General features: G+C 34.9%; 2 protein-coding genes and 1 pseudogene across 3 annotated transcripts; 1 reads left to right on the plus strand and 2 right to left on the minus strand.

Moving 5' to 3' along the window:
- The first annotated feature begins 16510 nt into the window (after positions 1-16510).
- LOC145126102 (mitochondrial carrier protein MTM1-like) lies at positions 16511-18836 on the plus strand (annotated as a pseudogene). The gene is made up of 8 exons (XR_013716321.1): positions 16511-16871; positions 17032-17304; positions 17379-17549; positions 17639-17750; positions 17829-17923; positions 18013-18156; positions 18362-18420; positions 18485-18836. The product of XR_013716321.1 is annotated as a mitochondrial carrier protein MTM1-like (transcript).
- Positions 18837-19417: 581 nt separating this feature from the next.
- Positions 19418-20624, minus strand: LOC145123728 (arabinogalactan protein 20-like). Its single transcript, XM_079058940.1, has 2 exons — positions 20299-20624; positions 19418-19617 (listed from the first exon to the last, which is right to left on the minus strand). Exons 1-2 carry the CDS (start codon positions 20420-20422, stop codon positions 19514-19516), a joined length of 228 nt encoding a protein of 75 aa, XP_078915066.1. The 5' UTR covers positions 20423-20624; the 3' UTR covers positions 19418-19513.
- Positions 20625-22281: 1657 nt separating this feature from the next.
- Positions 22282-25304, minus strand: LOC145124873 (tubulin gamma-1 chain). Its single transcript, XM_079060352.1, has 11 exons — positions 25002-25304; positions 24526-24726; positions 24315-24426; positions 23811-24211; positions 23696-23749; positions 23516-23620; positions 23366-23440; positions 23227-23271; positions 23025-23153; positions 22637-22741; positions 22282-22555 (listed from the first exon to the last, which is right to left on the minus strand). Exons 1-11 carry the CDS (start codon positions 25128-25130, stop codon positions 22487-22489), a joined length of 1425 nt encoding a protein of 474 aa, XP_078916478.1. The 5' UTR covers positions 25131-25304; the 3' UTR covers positions 22282-22486.
- Between the last annotated feature and the right edge of the window lie 752 nt (positions 25305-26056).

Consider the following 26056-nt stretch of genomic DNA (forward strand, 5'->3'; position numbering starts at 1 on the left):
CATTAGCAACTCAACCCAAACAAACTATTTATTATAAATAAAAAATTAAAATTAAATAGGAAATATATCGATATTATACTCTATTTAAAGAGAACTTTTTTTTTTATAAAATTTAATAATTTTTGCTAATTTTATTGAGATAATATTTAGCGTATAAATTATAAATCAATAAAAAATAGAATATGACATATAAAAGAAAAAAGAAAAGAAATTGAGTGAACAAGTGTTAGCTAGGGTTGCGGTTGTGGCTAATTCACCATTAATTATTTAATTTTTATTTTCTTTATTTACAAAATTGGTGAGCAGATTGCCAAAAACCTCCCGATGGGATAGCCTAAATGGTTTAGCAAATAGTAAAAAATTATAAATAACTTGTATTGGAGATGTTCTTAAGAACATACTCTTTTTCTTTTCTTATTAGAAAAAAGGTACTGCTATATGAACGCTGAGATTTGTGGGAATCAGTAAACTTATATTATAAAATATCAAACTTATAATATAAAATATTAGAATTCAACATTCTTATTATTTCGTTTGTATCATTTTAATCACATGTATGAATTTTCATTTAAATCCCTTTTAGTTATACATATAATTTTGACTTAATTCTTTTATTAATTTTTTTTATGTAATATATATATATATATATATATATATATATATATATATATATATATATATATATATATATATATATATATAAACTATTTTCATTTGACTCGAGTTTTTATTCACATTTGCATAGCAGCATAGGATTGGTATTATATATTGTAACCTAAAGAATTGTATTATTAACGTTAAACATTATTTTGTAATATCTATAAACTTTTAGAGGAAGTCAGACATATCTGCCGCATCAGTTTATTCTTATTCCACCAGAGGGGTATGAATGTGTTTCCATATAGGGCAACAAATGGACAATCGTGTCGTCTTTTTGTCAGACACGACATGACAAAGTTTTATGTAACACGAACACGATAAGACACAATGTTGTGTTTTTTAATTAACATGAAAAAAAACAAATTAAAAAACAACAAACACGAAATGACACGACAAATATAAGATAAAATAACAACTTGTTTATTGAATGAATATTTAATCGTACATAACACGACAAAAACGAAAAACAAATGCTAAATCATGTCAATTTCGTGTTAAATTTTGAACAGGACACAACGTCGTGTTTTTACACTAGTAACGAACACGAATTCGAATTTCGATTTCGTCATAAATTCGTTTATGTTGTTTATTTTTGTTGTTTCGTGTCATCAATTGTCACCCTTATTTCCATAGCACTTGGATATGTAAATAACAATTATTAAAGTTACATTGGTAGGAAGATACCTGGTATCTATGGTTTTGCCGGGCAACATTTCAGACATGCTTGTGCAACAAAGTGGATTACTTTGTCTAAAGATCAAATAGACATATACGAGACGTATTTTCACAATCTTCGTAATCGTGAACATGTAATTTTAGACTGGTTGATATATATATATATATATATATATATATATATATATATATATATATATGTATTCCATTTACGCATATATGATTTACGAGATGTTTATCATACTATAAAATAAAAAGTTTATATATACCAAATGAATATATTAAAAGTTTAAAATTTTAATTTTAAATATCAATGAATAACCTTCGATATAATATTTTTTTTCTATAAAAATATATATAAAACTGCAGCCTTACAAACGACGTCGACGTGGCTCGTCACGACTCTTAAAAGTTTGAGATTTGCTATTACTCTCAAATCATGTCTAACATTATTTAGAACATTAGTTGTATTATATATTCTTAATATGTTGTTTTGATAAGTTTAATGTCTAGTTTTTAGTATATATTTTAAGATTTAGTGTATACTTTAAAGGAAAAATGACTTGTAAGGGTAAAGAAGTATTAGAATTGTACAAAAATTACCATTATTTTTTTTTTGTACATATATCGCCAACCAACTATAACGTTTGTACATATATGATCACTAAACTTCACATTTGTTCAAAAAATACCATTACGTTACCGGTAATAGTAGGTCACCAACCATGTGGCTACCGTCGTGGATTTTACTGTTTATTACGTATACATTATTCGAGTAAACTTTTTTTGTACACATTATACCATTAAACTTTTTTTGTATAAATTTTACCATTAAACTTTTTTGTACACATTTTACCATTAATCTTATATAATTTATTCAAAAATATCATTTCAAAAAATACGTATTATTACATAAAAATGGGTTTCCATCAGATATTGTGACTCCCTGGTTTTGTAAGGTTTTGGGGAGAGGGGTCGCTTTGGACAATGATACTAAACACTCATTTTTACAAATGCATTATACATTTATGTTGGTCATACATCAATTGAAACCCACAAGGTTTGAACTTTGAGACTTCCATCTGGAGTGCACAAGCTTTACCCGGCAAGCCACCAAGATGACAATTTAATATTATTATATTTAAATGTATAAATATATAAATAGTCAATTATTCATTATTTTAGTTGAAGTTTAATACATTTAAATGTATAAACATATAAACACTCTATTATCCATTATATTAGATTTCGACCCCCCCCCCCCTCTTGATTACGGTTAATGATTAGAAAAGTGCATTGAAATTATGTCCTTGTTTACCGATAGGAAAATAACCTATAATGGTAAGTTTATTAAACTTTAGCTAAAATAATGAATAATTGAGTATTTCTTGGGCACTCCATAGGGAAGTCTCAAGTTCAAACCTTGTGGGTTTTAATCGATATATGACCAACATAAATGTACGATGCAATTGTAAAAGAGAGTGTTTGGTATCATTGTCAAAAGCGACCCCTCTTCCCTAAAACTTATAAAATCAGGGAGTCACAATAGGTGTTGAAAAACTCATTTTTATGTAATAATATGTATTTTTTGAAATGATAATTTTTGAATAAATTATACAGATTAATGGTAAAATGTGTACAAAAAACTTTAATGGTAAAATATGTACATAAAAAAGTTTAATGGTATAATGTGTACCAAAAAAAAGTTTAGTGGTATAATGTGTACATAATAAATAGTAAAATCCACGTTAAAAGTCACGGAGCAGATGATCTACTATTATCGGTAATGTAATGATATTTTTTTGAACAAATATGAAACTTAATAGTCATACGTGTACAAACATTATAGTTAGTTGGGGATATGTATAGAAAATAATAATAATAATAATAATAATAATAATAATAATAATAATAATATCTTTTATACATTCTAATACTTTCCTTACTCTTACAAGTTAATCAAGAAAATATAGTTAGAATTTTAGAAAGTAAAAAGACAATTTTGAAACTTTGATGAAATTTAAAAGGGTGTGAATTAAAAATAACAAAATATATTACTTTATTAATGATTGATGGCCATTGAAGAATCATAGTTCCTATATTTAAGTTTTCATTCGTATATTTAAAATTACCCTAAAAAAACGTGTTAGAATAACTTCATGAATCTTTCGAAATCATTAGAATAATTTAAAATATAACTTAGGACCAAAACATAATTACAAAGGTGAAACATTTTCATTAGCAAATAATAAAAAAATATAAAAATATAAATGTTGAAATAACAATTATTCTTGATTTTCGTAATGCACTGATCTTCATATGTATAAACTTGACACAAATAATCATAATTGGAGATAATGAACGATTACATATGATTTTCAGAAACATAATCACATAAATAACGTCCGTGTATGGTGCACAGAATTGATAATGTTTGCAAACTGAGTTATGATGAGAATACGCTGGTTTTTGATGATAGAATTAAACAGTAAATACAACTGTTCAAAAAGTAATATTTAAATAAAAAATAGGAATTATTGATTGGTCGAAATCTCAAAGCTTCGGGCCAACAAAATCTAAAAGTGGGGCAAACACATGATGAGCCATCATTCATAACCCCCTTTCTGTGATGGCAAAGCGCGGTCTAATCCTAACCCTAGCCCACTTGAGCAAACTTTTAGACAAATAACAACTTACATCCACTAACTCTAACAGATTTGCTTTGTTATACCCTCTTCTCGAAAAAGATACTCCGGAAAAACAAAAAGGGTGTTGCAAATTTTTTAAATTCACTTGTATTTTACAATATAAAGGATAATTTTAAGGCATACATATAAAATATGAAAATAAAGTTAGTTTTTAATATGACCGGAGGGTGTTTTACAATTCACTTTTGCAATTTTCCTATTATTTATCTTTCACTCGCTAAAAGTAAGAAAATTATTACTTTTCACTATCTTTTATTTTTTATTATTTTTAATATATTCTATACATATATTATACTCGTTTTGCAGGGAATTAAAAACCATGAATTTTGATATAATTTTTATAATTTTTTAGTATGTATATATTTTAATAAAAATTGAAAAAGAAAAAAAAAATGAAAAACACAGTTAAATGCCATTAGCCAGAGAGGGGGGGGGGGGGGGGGGGGGATTCCCCTCACCTCAACCCCGCAGCACCTAAATCGCACCCATCGTATGGTGTTCCTGGTACAGTTCCCATATCGCTCACTCTTCTCGTTGGTACACCCTCCGACCTAAGATAATATATCATATACCTGTTAAATTATTTTATAGGGTTTCAAATAGTTTATCTAATTGAATGTCTAGATTTAGAAATTAATTAGTATAAATAGGTATTCAGGTCAAATATATCGGAACTGAAACCACTAGAGTTAAGACCAAGTTATGAGAGGCTATAGGCAGCTTGAGCGACACTATAGGTCAACAAAGTTATGATGAGGATTAGTATTAGTCGAAATACTATATACTATATGATGATAGGAGTATTAGTTTGGCCTGATTTTCATATCTATTCCAAATGTGAAATGAATCTTACACTTAATAAATTGATTTATCCACATAAAAAATAACATATCTACAACTATTATACAAGTCAGGAAAACATATATTTTATGTGAATAAGTGGAAGAATAACTCCTACTCCAAATCAACATGACACAAAGAGACGGTAAAATGAAAATCAAACAAGGGCTACACATAAAATACCAATGATTGATTATAGCCACGCTTGACCTGAGGGGTGTGGGGTGTGCGACTGAACAAAAGCCCATAAAAATAAGGATAATGTTTTAGCCATATTATATAGTTAACTAGGTGAATACACACGCGTTGCGCAGAATACAACAATATATTTGAAATCTTTACAAATATATATTTTTTAAATATATCAATGATGTTGTTGTTAGCTGTTATATAATAATTCTTATAATAATGGTATAAAAACTGTTTTTTAATGTAGATATCTTTTAAAATTTTATAATCACAATTGTCTCAATGACCTCTACCTACGGTTTACTCATGAATAAAATTAAATATAATATACGGTTTAATGATATTTATAGTTTTTGTTATGTTTAATTAATTTTAAAGGTTTACTTGTTTAAGATTTTAATTTCTATCGGTGTAATTATTTAAAACATTAAACATTATTTTTGTTTTTAAAGATAACAATATAATTTTTGTATATAATGTTACTTTTAACTATTGTTGTTGTAAGTTATTTAAAACAACGTATTTGAAAACTCTTAATTATTTTAATTTGCTTTCAGAAATTGAACTTTTTTTAAATTTATTTGATAAATGTTGTTAGTTTCTTTTATTGTAATTATGTAAAACAACAAACATTGTTTTTGTTTGTAAAGATAACATTAAATTTTTTTATATAATATTAGTTTTAATTATTCTTATTGTAAGTTATTTTTAAGCTACTTCTTTGAAATTTCCTAACGATTATAAAAAATAGTTTCATGGTTTTTTTTTATTAATTTATGATTACAATTTAGGATTAATACTATAATTTATAACTTTTAACTATTTATAAAATAGCCTCTCAATTTATTTCAAGTTTAACTTAAATAAAGCATTAAGACTGGTGTTGGCGCAGCGTACTTGGCTTGTACGCCCAGCGAACACTGGTGTTGCCCAATGGTCGAGGTGCTGACCTAATACGAGCGGTGTACACTGGAGTTCGCATGGCGTATTGGCCTGCCAACCCATAATCACATCCATGTCTTAAATCATTAAGATCTAACATCCAAAACTTAGATCCAGGCCCCAAATAACCTCTTAAGCCATAAAGTTGCAAACTTTATGTTTTTGCATGCACGGATGGAAACCAAATCATGAATCAAGTCCATAAGCACACTTGGATGGTTCCTAACACTTGCATGGTTGTGGATAGGGATGAAAGTGGGCCCAAACCTAGACCGGATGGACCCGGAACCGGTTAACAAGATTTTATAGAACCGGAAACCGGACCGGTATATAGGAACCGGTCCTGGTTCGGTTTCGGGTACGGTACCGGGTAAAGTGGGTCTAAAACTGGAAAACTTGGAAACATCAAAGTGGGTAGGTTGGAACCAGATAAAGTGGTTTTAAACTGGAAAACTCAGAAAAACCGGAATATTTTGGTAATTACTTACTACGTAGTGGGTTGAACTTTTAAATTTTCATATTGATATCCCGACTTTAGAGGACTGTAACTCATTGAATATGAAACCAAAATTGACAAAATTATAGTCTAAAATCATGCACAAACTCTAAAATACACTCTGTAAAAAACCGCATGTTAATCCGACTTTAAACAAATGAGATATGCATGTGTTAACATTTTCATATAATACAAAGTACAAAAACAAATAGCTGAAAAGTTGAAAATTTTCAGCTTTGATATCCCAACTTCGGGGGACTGTAAATCATTGAATATTAAACCAAAAATGGCAAATTTATAGTCTAAACTCATGTACAAACTCTAAAATACAAGTTGGAAAAACCGCATGTCAATCCGACTTCAAACGAATTATATATGCATGTTTTAAAATTTTCACAGAATACAAAAAAACTGAAAAACTAAAAACTTTCAGCTTTGATATCTCGACTTCGGGGGACTGTAAGTCAAGGAATATAAAACCAAAAATGGAAAATTTATAGTCTAAACTCATGTACAAACTCTAAAATACAAGATTGAAAAAACCGCATGTCAATCCGACTTCAAACGAATTAGATATGCATGTTTTAAAATTTTCACAGAATACAAAAAAGTTGAAAAACTAAAAACTTTCAACTTTGATATCTCGACTATGGGGGACTTTAAGTCAATGAATATAAAACTAAAAATGGCAAAATTTATAGTCTTAGATCATTTACAAACACTAAACTATACGTTGGAAAAAACTGCATGTTAATCCCACTTGAAACGACCGAGATATGCATCTTTTAAACGTTTCACAAAAACCGGTTCTGGCCCCTACAAGTGTCTCCGTTTCCTAACACCAGTTCCGGTTCTTAGACCTGGTTTACCCGGACCCGATGGACCCAAACCCGGATAAAGTCAATTTTCAAACCCGGAACGGGAATCGATTCATATATTCCGGTTCTAACGGTTCCGGTCGGTCCGGTTTTCCGGTTCTAAATCGCATCCCTAGTTGTTTATTAACCATCAAGATCCGATTTTTATGACTCAAAACACCTTCAAGAGTCCAAAAGGATAGCTCATATGGTCTGAAGTTGCTCATACTCCAAAAATCTAAACTATGGGACCAAAAGATACTATTTTTCTACCCTAAACCTAGATCTAAGCTTGTAGTGATCAAGTTTTAAGCTTTATACCTTCAATGTGCAGGAAATTGTGCCAAACTTCTAGATCTACAAGCTCTCCCTACATCCTTGCTTCTTCCCAAGCTTCCTTCTTCTTCAAAGACTCTAAAGGACACCAAAAACTCTCAAGAAAGCTCACAAATGCACTCAAGGTGGCTTAGGGTTCGAGATTAGCACAACAAGGGCAATGGAGGCTGAAAAAGTAAAGGTCTTGACGGAATTAAGGTCCTTAAATAGGGTGCAACCCCTAAAAACTAGGGTTTTCTCACGCACGCCATGAGTACTCCACGTATGCCGAGCGTACATGGCTTAGTCTCGCGACCAGATATATGGCTAGTACACTAAGCGTACCCATTGAGTACGCTCCGCGTATTAATCAAGGGACCAATTTGAAAGATTTTTGCATTAGGGCTAAAAGAGGAACTTACCAAAACCTGAATGTTACAATTCTCTCCCACTTGAATCAGACTCCGTCCTCAAAGTCCGCTGCTGGATATAACTCTGGGTAATGCTCCCTCACCTCGTCCTCCGGCTCCTACGTCCATTTTGAGCCCTTACGGTGCTGCCACTCCACCTTAACCAACTCCACAACCTTGTTCCGCAAGGTTTTCATCTTCCTGTCGAGGATCACTATAGGTCTCTCAATGTAGTTCAGGCGGTCATCCACCTGAATGTCCTCCAATGGAACCACTCCAGAATCATCAGCCAAACATTTCCATAGGTGCAAGACATGAAAAGTACTGTGAATCTGACTAAGCTCTTCCGGAAGATCCAATCGATACGCTACCCTTCCCGCCCGGGCAATAACCGTGAAAGGACCGATGTACCTGGGGCCCAACTTGATGAATCAAGTATAGCTCTTGTCGGTATAGCTCTTCTGCTGACTCTGAGTTGTCTGAAGCCTGCTACGAACATGATGAATCAACTCGGTCGGATGAATCCCTTGTCTAACAGCTCCTGCAGTTGTGTAGACAACTCCTGCATCTCTGGTGGAGCTAACCGATATGGTGCCTTGGCTATCGGAGCCACACCAGGAATCAAATCAATCTGGAACTCTACCTGCCTCTCCGGCGGCACCCCAGGAAAATCCTCCATAAACATGTCTGGGTACTCCCGCACAATTGACACATCATCGACCGACGCCTTACCCTTCTCCTAGGTATCCATAACATAGGCGACGAAACTAGAACAACCCTGATGAAGATAGCGTTTGGCCCTAGCGGTTGAGCATAGGACCGGCCCGCGTTCAGCGCCCTCTCCATAAACCACCAACTCTCCCCCACTTGGGGTCCGAACACATACCATCTAGCGCTCACAATCACTCACTGCCCCCATTGGAGCTCAGCCAATCCATCCCCACTATAACCTTGTTGCCGCGCAAAGGAATGTGAACTAAATCGATCGGATACCGCTTGCTAAACATCTTTAGAACACAGTCCCGATGAACCTTCGATGCCCAGACAGATCGATCATCCGTATTCTCGATCTCTAATGGATGATCCAGCTCTATCAAAGCTCCAACAAACCTCTTGTTGAGCGTAAGAGACACGAAAGATCGGGTAGCCCCCGAATCAAATAATACCAAGGAAGGGATATCGTTCACAAGGAATGATCCTAAAACAAAACACATAAAATATAAGCAACAAAATCATCATAAATATAGAGTTAAGGAGAAGAGACATACTCGTCACCACATCCGGTACAACACGCGCCTCCTCGGCGGTCAACTGAAAGGCTTAGCTCCTCACCACAGGAGCATCTGACTTGCCCTGGCGGCCATCTATGATCCGTAGGGTCGCAGGAGATGGTGCTACCACTGGTCCTCCTGATGCTAGACTTGGGAAGTTGGCCTTCTGTGGCCCCTCTGATTGCAATGAAAGCAAATCAGGTATGATATCTGTGAAGTGGTGATAGAAGCAGTATAATCCTTTCTAAAGTGTCATGTCTTGCCGCACTTGTAGCAGCCCAAACCATCTGCTCTGCAAACCACGTCATGCGACATGCCGCATTTGCCACATCGACTCCAGCCCTGCTGGCCCTTCGACTTAGAGTCGGAACCTTTGGGTTTCTTCGCTGAAACCCCAACTGTCTACCCAGGATCCACCATCCTCTTCCCTATGTGCTCCAAATCAATCTATCGTAATCTCAGATGCAATGAACTCTCGCAAACCCTCATCAATTGGTTCGGAGTCCGTGCCCGAACCAGACCCAGATCCAAAACATTCCGCTCCATAACATGTCATCACCATACTAAGACATAACCACATAAACAATTAGCATACACAGGAGAAGATTCATACTCTTGAGTTCCTCAGATTCATCGTGGTCTTCCTGGCATCGGGTATAAATCCTGTGTTTTAAGTAGTACAGGCCCATTACTACCTTCCACACCTATTTATACCCTCCTCAAGGGCTACCCCGACTCCTCCAAGTCTCTTTTCCCAACTAATACATTCTCAAACTATAAGGCGTCCTACGCACCAAACATCTCATAGGGACTCCCTAAGACTCCCTTCATCACCCCTCTATGCTATCAGCTGCAGAAAGAACTTATACAAGTACTACCTAACTACTGCATGAAACCATTACATACTACTAGTACCAGATAATTCTTCGAATGATAGGTCCCACCCTATAACGGGTGGACTCAAACAGAGTTGCGCAATGAAGTTAAACCTATCCTTCTAAAATTATCCAATTGTTGTAGTATGTAACCCAACGCATTCATCCACTAGTTAGTTAGTACCAACAGAACTTCCTAAAGCACAAAGCATGTAGCATTCGAGCATCAAGCAATTCGACTTAAAACATACCCTATACAGGCCATCCTAACAAGTAACTGATCTGATACCAGTATGCAGATCTAAAAGCTCATACATATAGGAACATAAAGGCATCTCTCCTAGCATTCTATCATGCAATCCTGAGAATATGCTTAGCCCCTAATATAGCATGCAATTATCATACCATAGCATAAAACATATAACTTGTATGGGTGTTTTGGGAAGAATTACTTGAGCCCGGCCGATTGCACGCATCACACCCCTTGTCTTTTATTAAAATCCTTAGATTTAAATGTTTCTTTTTGTGAAAAATCTACCAAGCCCTCGATTTGATTCCAGGTACATCCGAGAGTATGTCCGAATCTCTCAAACCATGACTCTAATACCAACTTGTAACATCCCAAAATCTAAATAAAATTTTTGTTTTTAAATCCATTCAGTTCATAAGAAACTGATATCCAAATAGTCAAAAGAGTATAATTGTATCATGTTATTAGAGTACAATTCCCAAAATCACTAAGTGCGGAAAAATATAGAGTGATGTGGTGCGATCGAGCCGGACCCTTCCCCCTCGAACTGGAAGTGCCTGTAACATAAACTGAAAACTGTAAGCACAAAGCTTAGTGAGTTCCCCCAAAATACCACATACTAAACAAACATACTTCCAAGCATATTTGGGTGTTGGCCTGCCCCTTCGGTCTATTTCAACCAGATACTGCCAAGCATATCTAGGTGCTTGCTTACCCCTTCGGTCTATCTCAACCGATACTATCAAGTATATCTGGGTGCTTGCAATCCTCTTCGGAATATTTCAACCGAATACCGGGTCTATTTCACCCCTACTACTACCACATAATATCATAACATAAATCATAGAGTCATCAAGCAAATATAGACATAACTGAAAACTGTCATAAAGACAATCTTCATACTACAACATAAACTAGGGCCGACCTTGGTGCCTTCAACCCACAGATACTGCGAAGGAAGACTCACCTCAGACTGTGGGTATCAAATCACACTCAACGGGTGACTCGCGAACTCCTCACCCTATCGCACAAACATAAAACCCTAATTAGAAATTAGGTCACATTCTAACCCGAAAGTCCAAAACCCTAATTCTTGACTTAAGGCCAAAAGGGCTCCTTTACCTTTGACTTATTGGGCTTCCTTTCTTCCAAGGTCCAATTCCACAAAAATCCAGAAAGACATCCAAGCCTACAATGGGGTCTTTAAGTCCCAAGAACACCTAACTTGGCCTAAGGCCCCAAAATGACCTGCTACAAACAGGTGGGCCCGAGGCCCAACTTACTCAAGTCCAAAACCCAACACCAAATGATCCCAAAAACCTTCTAGGCCCACTGACTGTGTACGCACGACGTACTTGGCATATACGCCCAACGTACACTGGTGTTGACCAGGGGTCGAGGTGCTGAACCAGTACGAGCGGTGTACACTGGAGTACACATGGCGTACTGTTATGCCAACCCATAATCACATCCATGTCTTAATCCATTAAGACCTAACGTCTAAAACTTATATCCAGTCCCCAAATAACGTCTTAAGCCATAAAGTTGCAAACTTTATGCTTTTGCATGCAAGGATGGGGACCAAATCATGAATCAAGTCCATAAGCACACTTGGATGGTTCCAAACACTTGCATGGTTGTGGCTTAACCATCAAGATATGATATTTATGGCTCAAAACACCTTCAAGAGTCCAAAAGGACGGATCATATGGTCTGAAGTTGCTCATACTCCAAAATTCCAAACTATGGGACCAAAAGATACCATTTTCTACCCTAAACCTAAATCTAAGCTTGTAGTGTTCAAGTTTTAAGCTTTATACCTTCAATTTGCAGGAAATGGTGCCTAACTTCTGGATCTACAAGCTCTCCCCACGTCCTTGCTTCTTCCCAAGATTCCTTCTTCTTCAAATACTCAAAAGAACACCAAAAACTCTCAAGAAATCTCACAAATGCACTCAAGGTGGCTTAGGGTTCGGGATTAGCACAACAAGGGAAATTGAGGTTGAAAAAGGTAAAGGGATTGGGGGACGTAAGGTCCATAAATAGGGTGCAAACCATAAAAACTAGGGTTTTTCTCAGACTCACATACACCATGCATACTCCACGTAATCCCCGCATACGTGGTTAAGTCCCACGACCGGATATATGGCTAGTACGCTAAGCATACCCATTGAGTACGCCCTACATACTAACCAAGGGACCAATTTGAAAGAATTTTGCATTAGGGCTAAAAGATGAACTTACTAAAACCTGAATGTTACACAAAGTCAACAGTCAATGGTCAATGGTCAAAAATCCTTACTCAAAAGTCACCCAGCCACTCGTCATGTCGTGACCATATATTGCTCATGTTGTGACCTAATAGAACAAAATATTCGAGAATCATCATTCTCACGTCGTGACACTCAAGTGCTCACAACGTGAGAAACGCTCTGGACAGATTTTCCGAACAAAGCTCTTAATCCCTTAAGATATGCAACCAAAAATTCCAGAATGTCTTATCTACTCTAGAACATCATAAAAATCGTGGCTTTTTGGACATGCATATCCAATGCATGTCCCAAACACAAGCTAGGGCACACAAAGGAAGAAATGACATTAGAAGCTCATGCAAGAGTCCTAAAACTCAACCATACTTCAAATACAACACTTATATTACCAAAGGGACACTGGAGATCGATAAAGTTGAAAATTTTATGGATTCCAATCACTACATCATTCTATACATGAAAGATAAAGCATAAAAACCTATATCTAAGCTTATAGACTCATAAATCATTGAACTTGGAAACTTACAAAAGTTCAGAAGGTGTGAAGATGAATGATGGTGAGGCTTGGATGTTGAGATGATGGACTAGATGCTCTCTTTCTTCCTCTTATTTGCTATAATTCACCACAAAAGAGCTAAAGATCAACTATGGGGTGCTAAGGTTCAAATGGGGGTATTAAGAGGTGATGGAGGCTAAGGGTGGGCTAACTCTAGCCCTCACTTCCTTTAAATACAGGAAAACCCCAAAAACTAGAGTTTGCCTCACAGTCAGTTCTCACGTCGTGACCCATAAGGGCTCACATCATAAGACTCGAAGTCATGTACGATTCTTCCATCTGGGCTCACGTCGTGACAATTAAGTGCTCACGTCATGAGAAGGGTTTAAACTTGAGAATTAAATCAGAAATTCCAAAATGGTGCTTACCTGGAACTGGGTGTTACACGTTACACTGTTTTGGCTAACAATCAACCGATTTTAATTTCGATTTCAGTGTCCACATTGTTGCGTTGAAACTTTGAAAAATCATAACTCACTCATACGTAGACACATTTGGGCATTCTCTATATGCACGCTTTCGATTTTATGATTACTATGACTTTCGTTTAGATTACTTAGGCTAATAAGCAACCTATATTTGATACACTTTTTACGATACACTCTGTCGTATGGTGCTAAACACGAAACTTAGAGGTGTCGTAACTTCTTCATAGGAAGTTAGATTTAAGCTTTCCTTATATCCCTAAGATCGTCATCACGACTACTACAATTTTCATCAAGACTATTTATCCTAAATAAAATTTTATTTTTAATGTTTATTTTTTCCTTATTTATTAACTTTTAAAAATACGTTTTTACATAAATATTATATACAAATAATATTTATCAAATTTCCACGTACATAATATATAAACACATACATTCAAATAAATTCTCTTTCATTTATTCATAAAAGATTACAATTGTCGATCAAAGAAATACATCTTTTATAATTATGCCTAGTGAGAAACGCGTTACATGCTTAGTTAAAATAAGTTGGATATTGGGTAGTCTAATTATGGGGTAAGATGTGAGATTAAAGCAGAGTGTAGTAGTCCTCCTATTTCTAGACAGCCAGAAATAATGGTCATGTATCAGACAACTGGAGGGTATGTCTGATCATCTACTAAAGTAAAATGACAACACTTGATCATTCTAGACAATCTTGTGAATTACGTTGCTAGTGTGGACTTATAACTAACACGCATATATGAAATGGTATATCATATTTATGAAATACTTTGATGGCTTGATTTTCTTATATGACTTACACCAACCAAGGAATCCCCTAGTTGTGTAGTCTTGTGATTATTCTAAACGATTCATCAAGTTAAGTGATTCTTCCAGACGATCGTAGATTAGGATTTATGGGAATCGATTAGGCTGGGGTGTGTAAGGGTGTAGTGTTTTATAGTTGTTTTATAGATATCTTCGTTAGATTATATATCTATATTGTTTGGTAACATTTGGTTTGGCAGGGTTAATATATATGATTTATTATCATAAAACTATTATGGGATTGAAAACCCTATGTGTCTCACCAGGTATTTTCAAACCTGACCCACTCAAAGTATATGCATTACAAGTATTAGGACTAAAGCTACTGGAACTTGATTAGGATGTCAGGTGATTAAGAGACAACATGTAATAGTATTCAAGATCGTTATGTCTTTACATTGTAACTTATTTGTATATTGATTATGACATCCTTAGCGGGTTTTTTTTTTTTTGAAACAACATATGCATTCAAGATATTTTAATAAAATAGGACAACTTTCGCAAAATGTTTTAATATACTGGGATTTCCCGCAAACAAAGATAACATAGATTATATAGCGTAAAGAAAAGTTTTTTTTTTCAGTTCTGAAAAATAGGGGATGTCACATTTTGGCCCTTCGGAAAACTAAAAAGACTAAAATGTCATCCTGATACTATTTTTATATTTTTTCTATTTAATTTAAAGTTTTATTAATAATAAATATGAGCCCACCTCTCTCTCTCTCTCTCTCTCTCTCTCTCTCTCTCTCTCTCTCTCTCTCTCTCTCTCTCTCTCTCCCTTTTGTTGCCAAATTTAATATTAGGGATAGAGACTATTCTTGTTCGCTCATGTTCTTAGTTCTTATGTTCTTCATTTGCATGCATCTTCATTGTTATTTTCAGTAATAGACATATGTAATTATTCCTCTAGTAGAATGGATTGAACTCATAACTTTATTATCTTCGATCGATTTTTGTATAAAGGATGAATATGTTCATTTTGGTGTTGAATTTTTAGGGTTCATCCATCATTCTTTTGTTCTTCATTTTTTGTTCTGATTTCGTCAATACCGAGTGTTCTTCATTTTTGGTTGTAGAATAACCCACTAGCTCTATGTGCCATTGTTAGATGAAGTAGGGGATATCACTTGTGACACAATAGATAGTTTCGAAGCTTCAATGTTGTACAGGGGCGGCATGGGATTAGGTTGAGATGCTCAATCTCCAATTGGGTATCAGGTAAAAAAAACATAACATGATCATCATTCCGTCAAAACCTTCTTCAATTTGTTTCATATTTCATCATCTTTATAAATAAATAAATAAATAAACTTTGAGGGTTTACATGGATTTGATTTAATTCTAAGTTGAGAGGAAATCAAGGGAGGATAAGAAAGTGCCAATGTAGGTTGATCCAAGAAATGAGCAAATTCTAGACTTCCAAGAAATAATAGAGTTGGTCCTCGTTCTTAAAGCATATACCACTCCATTAATACTTCATTCATGTCAGAGAAACACATATAAAGAGAAGTTGGAGGTGATAGGTGTAGAATACAGGAGAGCACATGTGATAATCGGTGGTGGTTGTGGTGTTGTTGGGAAAAAATAGAGATGTAGAGGAATGCAGACGATGAGGGATGGGGTTGGGTTGAACATTTTTCTATGCTTTTCAGATTTGAGAGAGAGAGAGAGAGAGAGTGTGAGTGTGGTATGTGTGCCCTATGAATATTTACTAATACTAAAAAATATATAAGAAAAATAAAAAATAAATATACTAAAGGTATATTATTTTCAATCAGAAAAGGGATCAAAAACATAAAATCACCAACCCTAAACTTTTATAATTCGGATATTTTTCGAAAAAATTATATACCGTAAGGATTTTTTATTTTATTTTATTTTATTTATTTATTTGTTTATTTATTTTTAATAATGTGTGTTAACAGTGATACATACGATGTTGGTGGCTTTTGTTCCACGCTACGAATCACGTTCTCTGTCATTCAACACCGTCTTCACCATGGAAACAGTTCAACAGCACCACAATTTCCCAAACACTTCATCTCCATTCATTTGAACGAAAGAAGCGATTGAAGGAATGTGGTAGCTATTCAAAGGCATAACATCAGAGCATTTGAAGTTGAATTAGGTGAAAAACTTTTAGCAGATATGCCCAATCAATATTCTTCTTCATTTCAATCGAATCAGACAACGTCTTCGTCGCCTGACTTCAATTTGAGTGTATCAGAAAGGGCGTTTGCCGCAGCTGGAGCCGCTTTTCTATCTGCAGTTATAGTAAATCCTCTCGATGTCGCAAAGGTACTCTTCTCCCTCGATTATTTTCCTTACACATGTTAGTTCCAATTTCATTCTCGACTTCTAAATATACTCTGGTTGTGGATCTCGCATGTCAATTGTATTGGATTCCCTCATTTGATCGGGCGAATCAATTGGCTTCGTGTATTGCCTGATTATGCAGACTAGATTGCAAGCTCAGGCTGCTAGTGTTCCATATCAGAATCTCCACTCCACATGTCGCTTTGAACCAAACACAGTACATTAAACCTTCGTCTTCGCCCTGATCAAACTTTTTTGCGTACTCAAAGTGTCTAATTTTGTATTTAATCGGTGTTAATCTGGTTATCAGAAGTATAAAGGCACTCTAGATGTGTTCCAGAAAGTTATTCATGAGGAAGGATTTTCCCGACTTTGGAGAGGCACAAACGCAAGTTTAGCATTGGCAGTACCCACGGTAATAAGTGTTTTTTGTGAAAGAATGATTGTTTTAGAGTTTTTGTATAATTGTAAGGTTGTTATTAATATTAGGTGGGTATCTACATGCATTGTTATGATATATTGAGAAACTATATGGAAGCATATACATCACAAAATGCTCCAAGCGTGACACCTTATGTCCCCTTAGTTGCAGGGTCTGTTGCCCGTTCATTGGCTTGTGTTACTTGTTACCCTGTTGAACTTGCAAGAACTCGTATGCAGGTAATATAACTAGTAACATGAGTATGTGTAAATGTAATGTTTTATTCTTTTATCTTCAAAACCTGTATCCATTGTTTTATTTATAACAGGCATTTAAAGATGGCCAACATGGAACAAAGCTTCCTGGAGTGTGGAAGACGCCAGTTGGGGTTGTTTCTGCAGACACAAACACCACGAAGAACCTTAATAATAATAGCAGCTGTGAGTTACTTGTGTCTCTTTTTATGTATTGAAAATTTGACCTGAATTTATTTTGGGATTTGAATAAATTATATTTAGCATTTCGTAGCTTTCGATTCTTATGGACGGGTCTTGGGGCACAACTATCTCGTGATGTTCCATTTTCTGCGGTTTGCTGGGTTACCCTGGAACCAGTAAGTAAGACTTGTAAAACGTAAGAGTTTTTTGTTTTTTTTTCATATGGGTGATTTAAAACCTTAAAGCTTCCTTTGTGTTTGTGCAGGTGAGGAGGCGGATACTAGGAATGTGGGGGGGGCATGAAACTTGTGGTGTCAGTGTTGTTGTTGGTGCAAACTTTGCTGCTGGATGCGTTGCGGGTGCCTCAACATGTCCGTTAGACGTTGCAAAGACTCGCCGTCAAATAGAGGTATACTATATATATATATATATATATATATATATATATATATATATATATATATATATATATATATATATATATATCTTTGTATTTTATGTTATGCATGCATTAAAAAAAAAACATGTTGGGATGTTGTAAGTTGGATGTGTATATCTAGCGATTATTTTTGTTGGTAATACTAATGGTGTAGTTGTTCAATTGACATTTTCAGAAGGATACAGTCCGAGCATTGAGGATGACAACAAGACAGACACTGGTGGAAATATGGAGGTATGGATGTTTTTTAGTTTTGGTTTTGTTGATTACAACTTAGAAGGTTGATTTTATGGAACAGGGATGGAGGAATGAAGGGACTTTTCACAGGAGTTGGTCCTCCCTCGTGTTGGACGCACAGGTCCTTCTGTTGGGATTTATGAAGTTGTCAAGTATCTTCTACACGGCTACAAAACACAACACTAGAATACCACAACACATTGCCATCAATATCATTTGGAAATGCCCAAAGACTAGAATTACTACAACTCTAAATCATGAAAATATGACCCACAAACTCTTCCGTATGATTGATTTTAGTAATCTAGAATCCTTGATTCATTGATTGCTTATTTGTTTAAGTATATGTAAATATATGTTGATGACAGATTCATAGTATATTTCTAAATGGATAATATTCTTCACCTGGTTCACAGCCTTTACAAACTTGATGCCATGTTTGTATCGTTGATGTGATGGAATAACAACTAAATATCACCAATTTCTTTTTAAAACTTATCTTATTATTGTCACTATACAACGATTTTTGGTTTTATTTACCTGGAACCAGATTTGAAGCCTCCCTCCATACTAGCAGACTTTAATCACCGTGGCATGTAGACATTTTGTTAAGTTTTAACTTCTTTAAAGTTAAGCTCGATAAAATATAAAGAAAAGGAATTTTTAATTATAATAAAAATAAAAGAGATTTAGCTTCTTTAATTCATAATTAAAAACGAATAAGAAATTAACATTTGAAGTTACGCTATAATTAAACAAAAATACACATGAAGACCTGTACACGTCAATGTCATCAAAAATTTATGAATGTGGACTTTGCATAGACATAAAAATCACAATAGCCAAATGAAATCAACATTAACTTAATTTGATCCCAAGTTATGTTATGTGGTTTCTGTTTCAAGTTTTGCATTTTTCAATTTTCATCATTCATTCCGCCAAGTGTGTTGGTCCACCAAATCCATAAAAACATCACATACCAAGATTCAATAAATGATCAAGAATAAAACTAGATGATTGCATTTGTCATAGTAATAATTCTGATTATAATTTGAAGCAAACTCAAAGCTAATACATGTATAGGAAATTATTAAAAGAGACCATACGGGAAGGCGTCCAAAGGATGGATAAGGTAGGTTAGAAGTAATGCGCCAATCATCAATGCGTATGCAATTCCCTGATCAATCGAAGTCCCTACAATACATACAAATGCAATTTTCATCACTCACCATGGCTTTCAAGTTTCAAGTATATAGCTAAAGTTTGTTCAGAGAATGTGTTTTCTACAGTAACTCTAAATCGTGTTCATGTTGCAATTTGGATACAAGAAATCGAATAAAAGAAAGTGTATACTGTATACACTTAACTGGTTGCTTTGCCAATTATCTAGTCTTCATAACAAAAAGGTCGAGGTAAAAAAAAATAAAAAATACAACGTGTTAGGGCTAGTGCAGGTTGCTTGCAGTTGAGGTAAATTAGCTCCAAATCAATGAATTTTGCTTTCGCAAACAATGAAAAAACAGCTAACCTATATCAGATCTTTTGTACAAACAACCATCAATTTCATTTAAAACAGCGTCACTGAATATCAGAGAAGAAAATTAATTCAAAATTTTTGAACAAATACTTTGAAAAGTAAGAAACAATGAAAACAGAGCTAAACAGGTTGTTAGTGGTTGAAGTAAATTAGCTCAAAATCACACAAGACCAAATGTTTTTTTTTTCGTAAATGATGAAAACAGAGTTAAATCAGATCTACATATGAATGCAACAATACAACTCGATTTAAAAAAAAAAAAAAAAAACGCAGCAATGAATATCATAGAAAATTTTAAGCAGAAAACTTGTTAGCAGAAGGAAAAGGGAATGGTTTACCATCGCTAGAAGGAGCAGGAGCAGGTGCCATCGATTGAGCTCTAACATTTGGACAAACAATGCCTACAAACACCGCGAACATCGCCGCTATTGCAGTAACCAACAGCATCCGATTCACCGCCATTACTCTCCGTTTTAACAAAATCAACAATGCGAAGTACCAAACGAAGATAAATCACCGAACTAAGTCGATCTCCTCCACGGATCGGAGGAGAATCACACAGATTACTCAGATCAAAACCCTAGAAATTTCGGAACTCAAGGGGTGGTTATTATATATACAATGGGAAGCAAGGCAGACGGGTATCCTATCAAAAAATATTTAATTTCTTTATGGAAAAAAACCAAGTATACAGGATTGGTTCGGTTGTTGTTAAAAAGGATACATGATTGGTTTAGTTTGGCTCGGTTTTGTTATGTTTAAGTTTTCGATTTTATAGTTTCTACTATTTTCTATTGGTGCTATGCGTTCCAAGAATTACGTTTTGGTGTTAAAAAATGAAGTATTGTATGAAGATAAAACACTATTTGCATCATCTTTATACTATTTTGGTGCAGAAAATAATAGTATGTCCAAGATGGTCTAAGTTCTTAATTTTCATTTATGTAATAGACTTAATCGATTAGAAAATATATATCATTGTACAATTATTCAGTACCATACGTCCATACCTATATGTCCATCCAATATTTTATTGAAAAAATTAATTATATAACTACACAGTTTCAAGTTTGAGAAATAAAATCTTCAAAAAAATACCAAAATGAAATCAAAAAATATTTTTGACAATACCTTGAGCTGAGAAACGTGTTTGGAAACACGATAATCAGGAACCCAACTCTATATAGCATGTTCCGGTGAGCCATTGTTTGGCTTTGGACCGATTTTGTACACCCTTAGCTAAAATAAAATATATTTATTACAAACTTTTTTACAAATCAAGACATGATAATGCATCAAATCCTATATAATTTAATAGATTGCTTCATCACTATTTTAATTTTTCTTACAGCTCTATCATCCTATAATGCATTTAACTATACAAAATTTCAATGAAATATTTATTTTAAACTTAAAAAAAAAAAAAAAATCCTACTGGCCTCTATGGTTGAGTTTTAATCAAGGTTCTAAATAACGTAAGGCGTGACTTGGCGGCAATGTCAAGCCTCAAGCTTTTTCGAACCTTGGCGAGTCACGTCGTTTGTAAGGCGTGACTTAAGGCGGCAATTTTGTGTATAATTCATATTTTTATATGTATTTTCTACTATTATTCATTTTTATACACATATATGAGTCAAGGCGGCGTTTTGGTAAAGCTTGGCGGCACATGCAAGCCTTGGAGTCATGGCGCGCCATGGCGAGCTTTTTAGAACCTTGGTTTTAATCCATTCAACTTTTTAGTTGAACTAATATATGCATTATGATGATGTGAGTTGAGTTCGAAGCAATAATGATAAATTGTATATTATTCCATAAAAGTAATGGCTTTATCTGAATTTTCCATAGAGGTAGAAAACAGAAGACAAGTTGATGAGATGGATGATGCCAACGACCAAAGGGACAATAGCATGAGACGAGCATCAGCCATCAGCATGCATGCATAAAAAGACTTGTATAATCTGGGACCACAAATGCAGCAAGGCTCAACCCCAACCAATTAACCCACTCATCACTCATGCAATCCGCTTCAAATAATCTTCACCGATATGTCAAGATTTAGCACCCATGTTTGGATGTGACGTGAATCAAGATATCATTGTCCTTTTTTTTTTTTATTTAAGGCAAATTGTATGTAAAAAATTGCCAATAAAATCCCCTGTTTGTTTCTTAGATACCCTGAATCCACCGCTCATATGTTTTGGTCCAATTTACCTATGAAATGACATTATTCTTGTTCTCATTAATTTTATTGTTGTATTTGAGATTAAGGCTAAAAATGTTTATTGTTGTAATACTGGACTAAAAAGCTTATGTAAAAATGGTTGTCAAAGGTAGCCAATCGACATGCGAAGAGTGTTTAAAAGATCACAATGTCAAATGTAACACACACCCACACCCACACATAAGATTTACAATCTCCATTTTAATGCACTCGCACACGAATCAAGATGCGATGCTTGCTAATGCTACACATCATTTTTTAGAAGCAAAACAAAGTATTTTTTACATAATCATTCATGGTTGGTTTCACATTGCTAACTTTGGATCTACTGTCCCTGTAGCACTTCCTTCCCCTGTTAGGAGATTATCAGGATCCTGAAAAACACAACACATTAAACATTAAACATGCAACGAAATTCATCACCAAATAAATTATAAAATTAAAGTAATAAATACCTCCATGCCCCATTTTATATAATCTGGGGATTCACATGCTTTATATTCATCAACCAAACTCTCGATTACATCCCTTGACTCATCAAATTCAGAAAGATCATTGTCCTGGATGAATAATACCCACGTGATTGCAATAAGTATACAAAAAAGGTTAGGTTAGGTTGGGTTAAAATACAAAAGAAATACCAACATACTTTCATTTCTTCCTATTACAGCATTGTACTATATAATGCATTAAATACAAAGTAATTTTCACTGCTAGTTACAAACAATGCCTTAATAAGTAGAGAGACGATAGTAAGAGGCTATAAAAAAAAAAAAAAAAAAAATTAAATGGAAGTATGTATGCAATGCATCAACATTCAACAAAAAGAGTAGAGTAACTTACATCAAACAAAGGGAAACCCCTGTATTTGTCAAGAAAGGCCTGTCTCTTTCTTAAGAGAGAATACTGACTCAAACATTTAGAGAATAGATGCCGAATTCCCGTGTAACTTGCTAACATCAGCCCACTCACCTGAAAAACAATAATAACACCACACCACTTTTCATAAATAAATAAATCCCACAACAATTTATAAAAATCTTACCCTGTGGGCAGTTTGAACATATGGAGACTTTCTTGAAAGAGCAACCTGTCCCATAAAAATCAACATCAGAATTTAAAAGAGGAGAATTGGTTTGGTTTGGTTTGGTTTGGTTAATACCTTAGCAGGAAACATTACATACCTGAATGCTAGCAGGGCCCCATTCAATGAAATTAACAAGCTTTCTTTCACGTATTCGCTGCAAACTATCATGAACCTAATAAAAGCATCACAAATGTCATACTCATAACTCATCCATGGATGTGTAACTGAAGATTGAAAAATGACTGACCTGAGTAGGGTCAACTTCCCCCTGAATGATGTTCAGTATGGATATATATTTTGCCTGACTAGCTTCTTTTGTCCTGGCATGTGATGAAACCATGATATTCTTTGTCTGCAAAACATACCACCCATGAGTATGAGTATCACAATCAAAGCTTCACTAAAACAACTTCTAACGTTTTCTTGCCTGAAGAAGTCTTCTCATCACATCCAATACGGTGGTTTTTCGGATCATATTAGCCTGCCGATAACAACAATTTCAATAATAATAATTTTAACAAGTATTTGAAAATCCTACATACCTGGCGTTCCACTGTCAGTGGTGTATACCCTGTCATAAGAAAGTGGCATCTTGGTGTTGGGATCAAAGAAGCAAGAAGTCCAACCAGATCATTGTTCATATAACCAGGGTACCTCAGTGTAGTTGTACTAGCAGACATTACAGTAGAAACCAGAGAATTTGTCTGAGAAACAGAAGGATTTTGTATATGAAGTCTCTCTACTGCAATTCTATTAAGTGCAGTGTTATCAAGAACAACAACACAGTCAGCATTTAGTGTGAGTCGTTTCAGAGTCAAAAGGGAGTTGTAAGGCTGGACCACCACATCACTTGTCTCGTTTTGGTTAGGGAAGACACTGTATGTCTGAACAAGTTTCTTGCTGTATCGATCATTTAAAGTCTCCAGAAGGTATGAACCCATACCTACAAATAACAAGTTTAATCTCTTTGTGTATCAAGTTCATATGAATGAGATAAAACCAGCCATAGCCCTTAGCCCCTAGGTAAGTAAGTAAAAGCCCAAAACCTGAGCCTGTTCCTCCAGCAATTGAATGACATAAAACAAATCCTTCAAGACTATCACTTCCATCTGCTTCTCTGTCAATCATGTCCATCAAATCCTCCTCAAAATTCTTACCCTGCCAAAAGAAAAAAGAAAAAAAAGGACACAGAATCATTATTGAAATTTGAGAATTATACAAGATAATGTGATCACAACAAACCAATTAATTGTTAACCTGATGATATCCACTGGCCCAATTGTTTCCTGCACCGCCTCCTTCCTTTGAGGTAAATATATTCTCGTGATTGTAGAGATTTCTGTATTCACCGGTTTGGATTCCATTAATCACTCTAGGCTCCAAATCCATAAGCAATGCTCGCGGTATGTAGTGTTGATCATCAGCTTGATAGAAAAACACATCTTTCCTGTCACCTCCCTGCAGCAAGTTTGTACACAGAAAATGGTCACACTTACGTTTTTCACTTAATTTTGTAGTACAATGACACTCGCACAAATTCCGAGGGCTCAATTTCCATAGAAACAACCGCTTCGCGAAATGCAAGGGAAAGAGAACCATCTTCCACGAATGGTCCACCGGGATCGCTCTTTTAAATGACATTTGCTCAACATAATACGCACTAACTTAAGGTAGAGTCAAATGAGACTGATTAAATCACCAAGCATAACCAAAGATACAGTTAAAGTAGTGACCTGAGTAGCGAAATCTTCAAGTATGCCGTCCTTGGAGATACCGTGTTCCAAACAAAGCTGCTTCCAGAACTCCATTCCGATCTGGTTCCCGCATTGTCCTACTTGCAGTGTTATGATTTCACGAGGCATATCTTTTGCTTCTTCTTCTTCTTCTCCGATTACTTTTATTTATCCCCTTTGTTTCTGGGTTCCTAGGGTTTCGAAACTCTGTCTGTGTAGTGTGTGTGGAGGAGGCGGGACAACGTTGGTTTTAGAAATAAAGAGAAAAAGGGTGGAAAAAGTGAAAGCCGGCAAACGTTCGATTGACCTCCGTCTTGTTAGCGGGTGAGGCTATCATGCGCACCAAATGATTTTTTTTTAACGGCAGATATAATATATTATATACTCATAAATTAGCTCTTAAATTTATCTATATTCATTACAGGACTTCCTTCGACCTCAAAAAGGAAGGACACCACCGTTGGACTAGAAGCCCTTTTGAAACGCCGTTGCCCTATATTAATAAGTTAATTTTGTTTTAGACTATTAAGTGTGAGCAAACATTTAAGACATTATCATGTCATGTCACCGACGGTGTTATAATATTAATTATGGAAATGGTGTTGAAATGTAATAACATACTAAGAAAAAGACAGACAGAATAAGAAAAAAAAATGGTGATTGATTGATTTTTTCATGTTGAGGTATGTTGTCGTTAGTCGTTACCACATCTTGTGTATTCGGTGACTTTTATTTAAATTTTTTTTTTTGCATGTTTATTTAATCGTTTAAGGAAAAATGATATTGTAGTACAATTAAGTTTAGGCAATGTCTCAGATTGATCACTGAAGTTTATTTTTTGCACAATAGATCATTAAATTATCATTTTATGTGTCAATTACACCGGTTTGCAATATATGAAGCGGTCAACCGGTAACACCGGTGACTTGGCAAACAACATGGCATATTTGTCAACAAAAGATACATAAGTGGTGTTGATGTTTAACCCAACTTTCTGATTTCTTCCACCCCGACCCTCACCATTACAAGCACCGTCCACACCACCCTACCCCCGC

The sequence above is a fragment of the Lactuca virosa genome, chromosome 7 (assembly GCF_052849685.1).
Source record: "Lactuca virosa cultivar CGN04683 chromosome 7, Lactuca_virosa_CGN04683_v6, whole genome shotgun sequence".
NCBI lineage: Eukaryota > Viridiplantae > Streptophyta > Magnoliopsida > Asterales > Asteraceae > Lactuca > Lactuca virosa.

Excerpts from the sequence above, each read along its gene's own strand:
- LOC145124873 (XM_079060352.1), bottom strand. The coding sequence starts at position 25,130 with ATGCCTCGTGAAATCATAACACTGCAAGTAGGACAATGCGGGAACCAG. Across the intron at positions 24,727-25,001 it reads TTGAAGATTTCGCTACTCAG|GGAGGTGACAGGAAAGATGT; the intron begins GTCACTACTTTA and ends AACTTGCTGCAG. Across the intron at positions 24,427-24,525 it reads GGGCCAGTGGATATCATCAG|GGTAAGAATTTTGAGGAGGA; the intron begins GTTAACAATTAA and ends TTCTTTTGGCAG.
- LOC145123728 (XM_079058940.1), bottom strand. The coding sequence starts at position 20,422 with ATGGCGGTGAATCGGATGCTGTTGGTTACTGCAATAGCGGCGATGTTC. Across the intron at positions 19,618-20,298 it reads TCCTGCTCCTTCTAGCGATG|GGACTTCGATTGATCAGGGA; the intron begins GTAAACCATTCC and ends TATGTATTGTAG.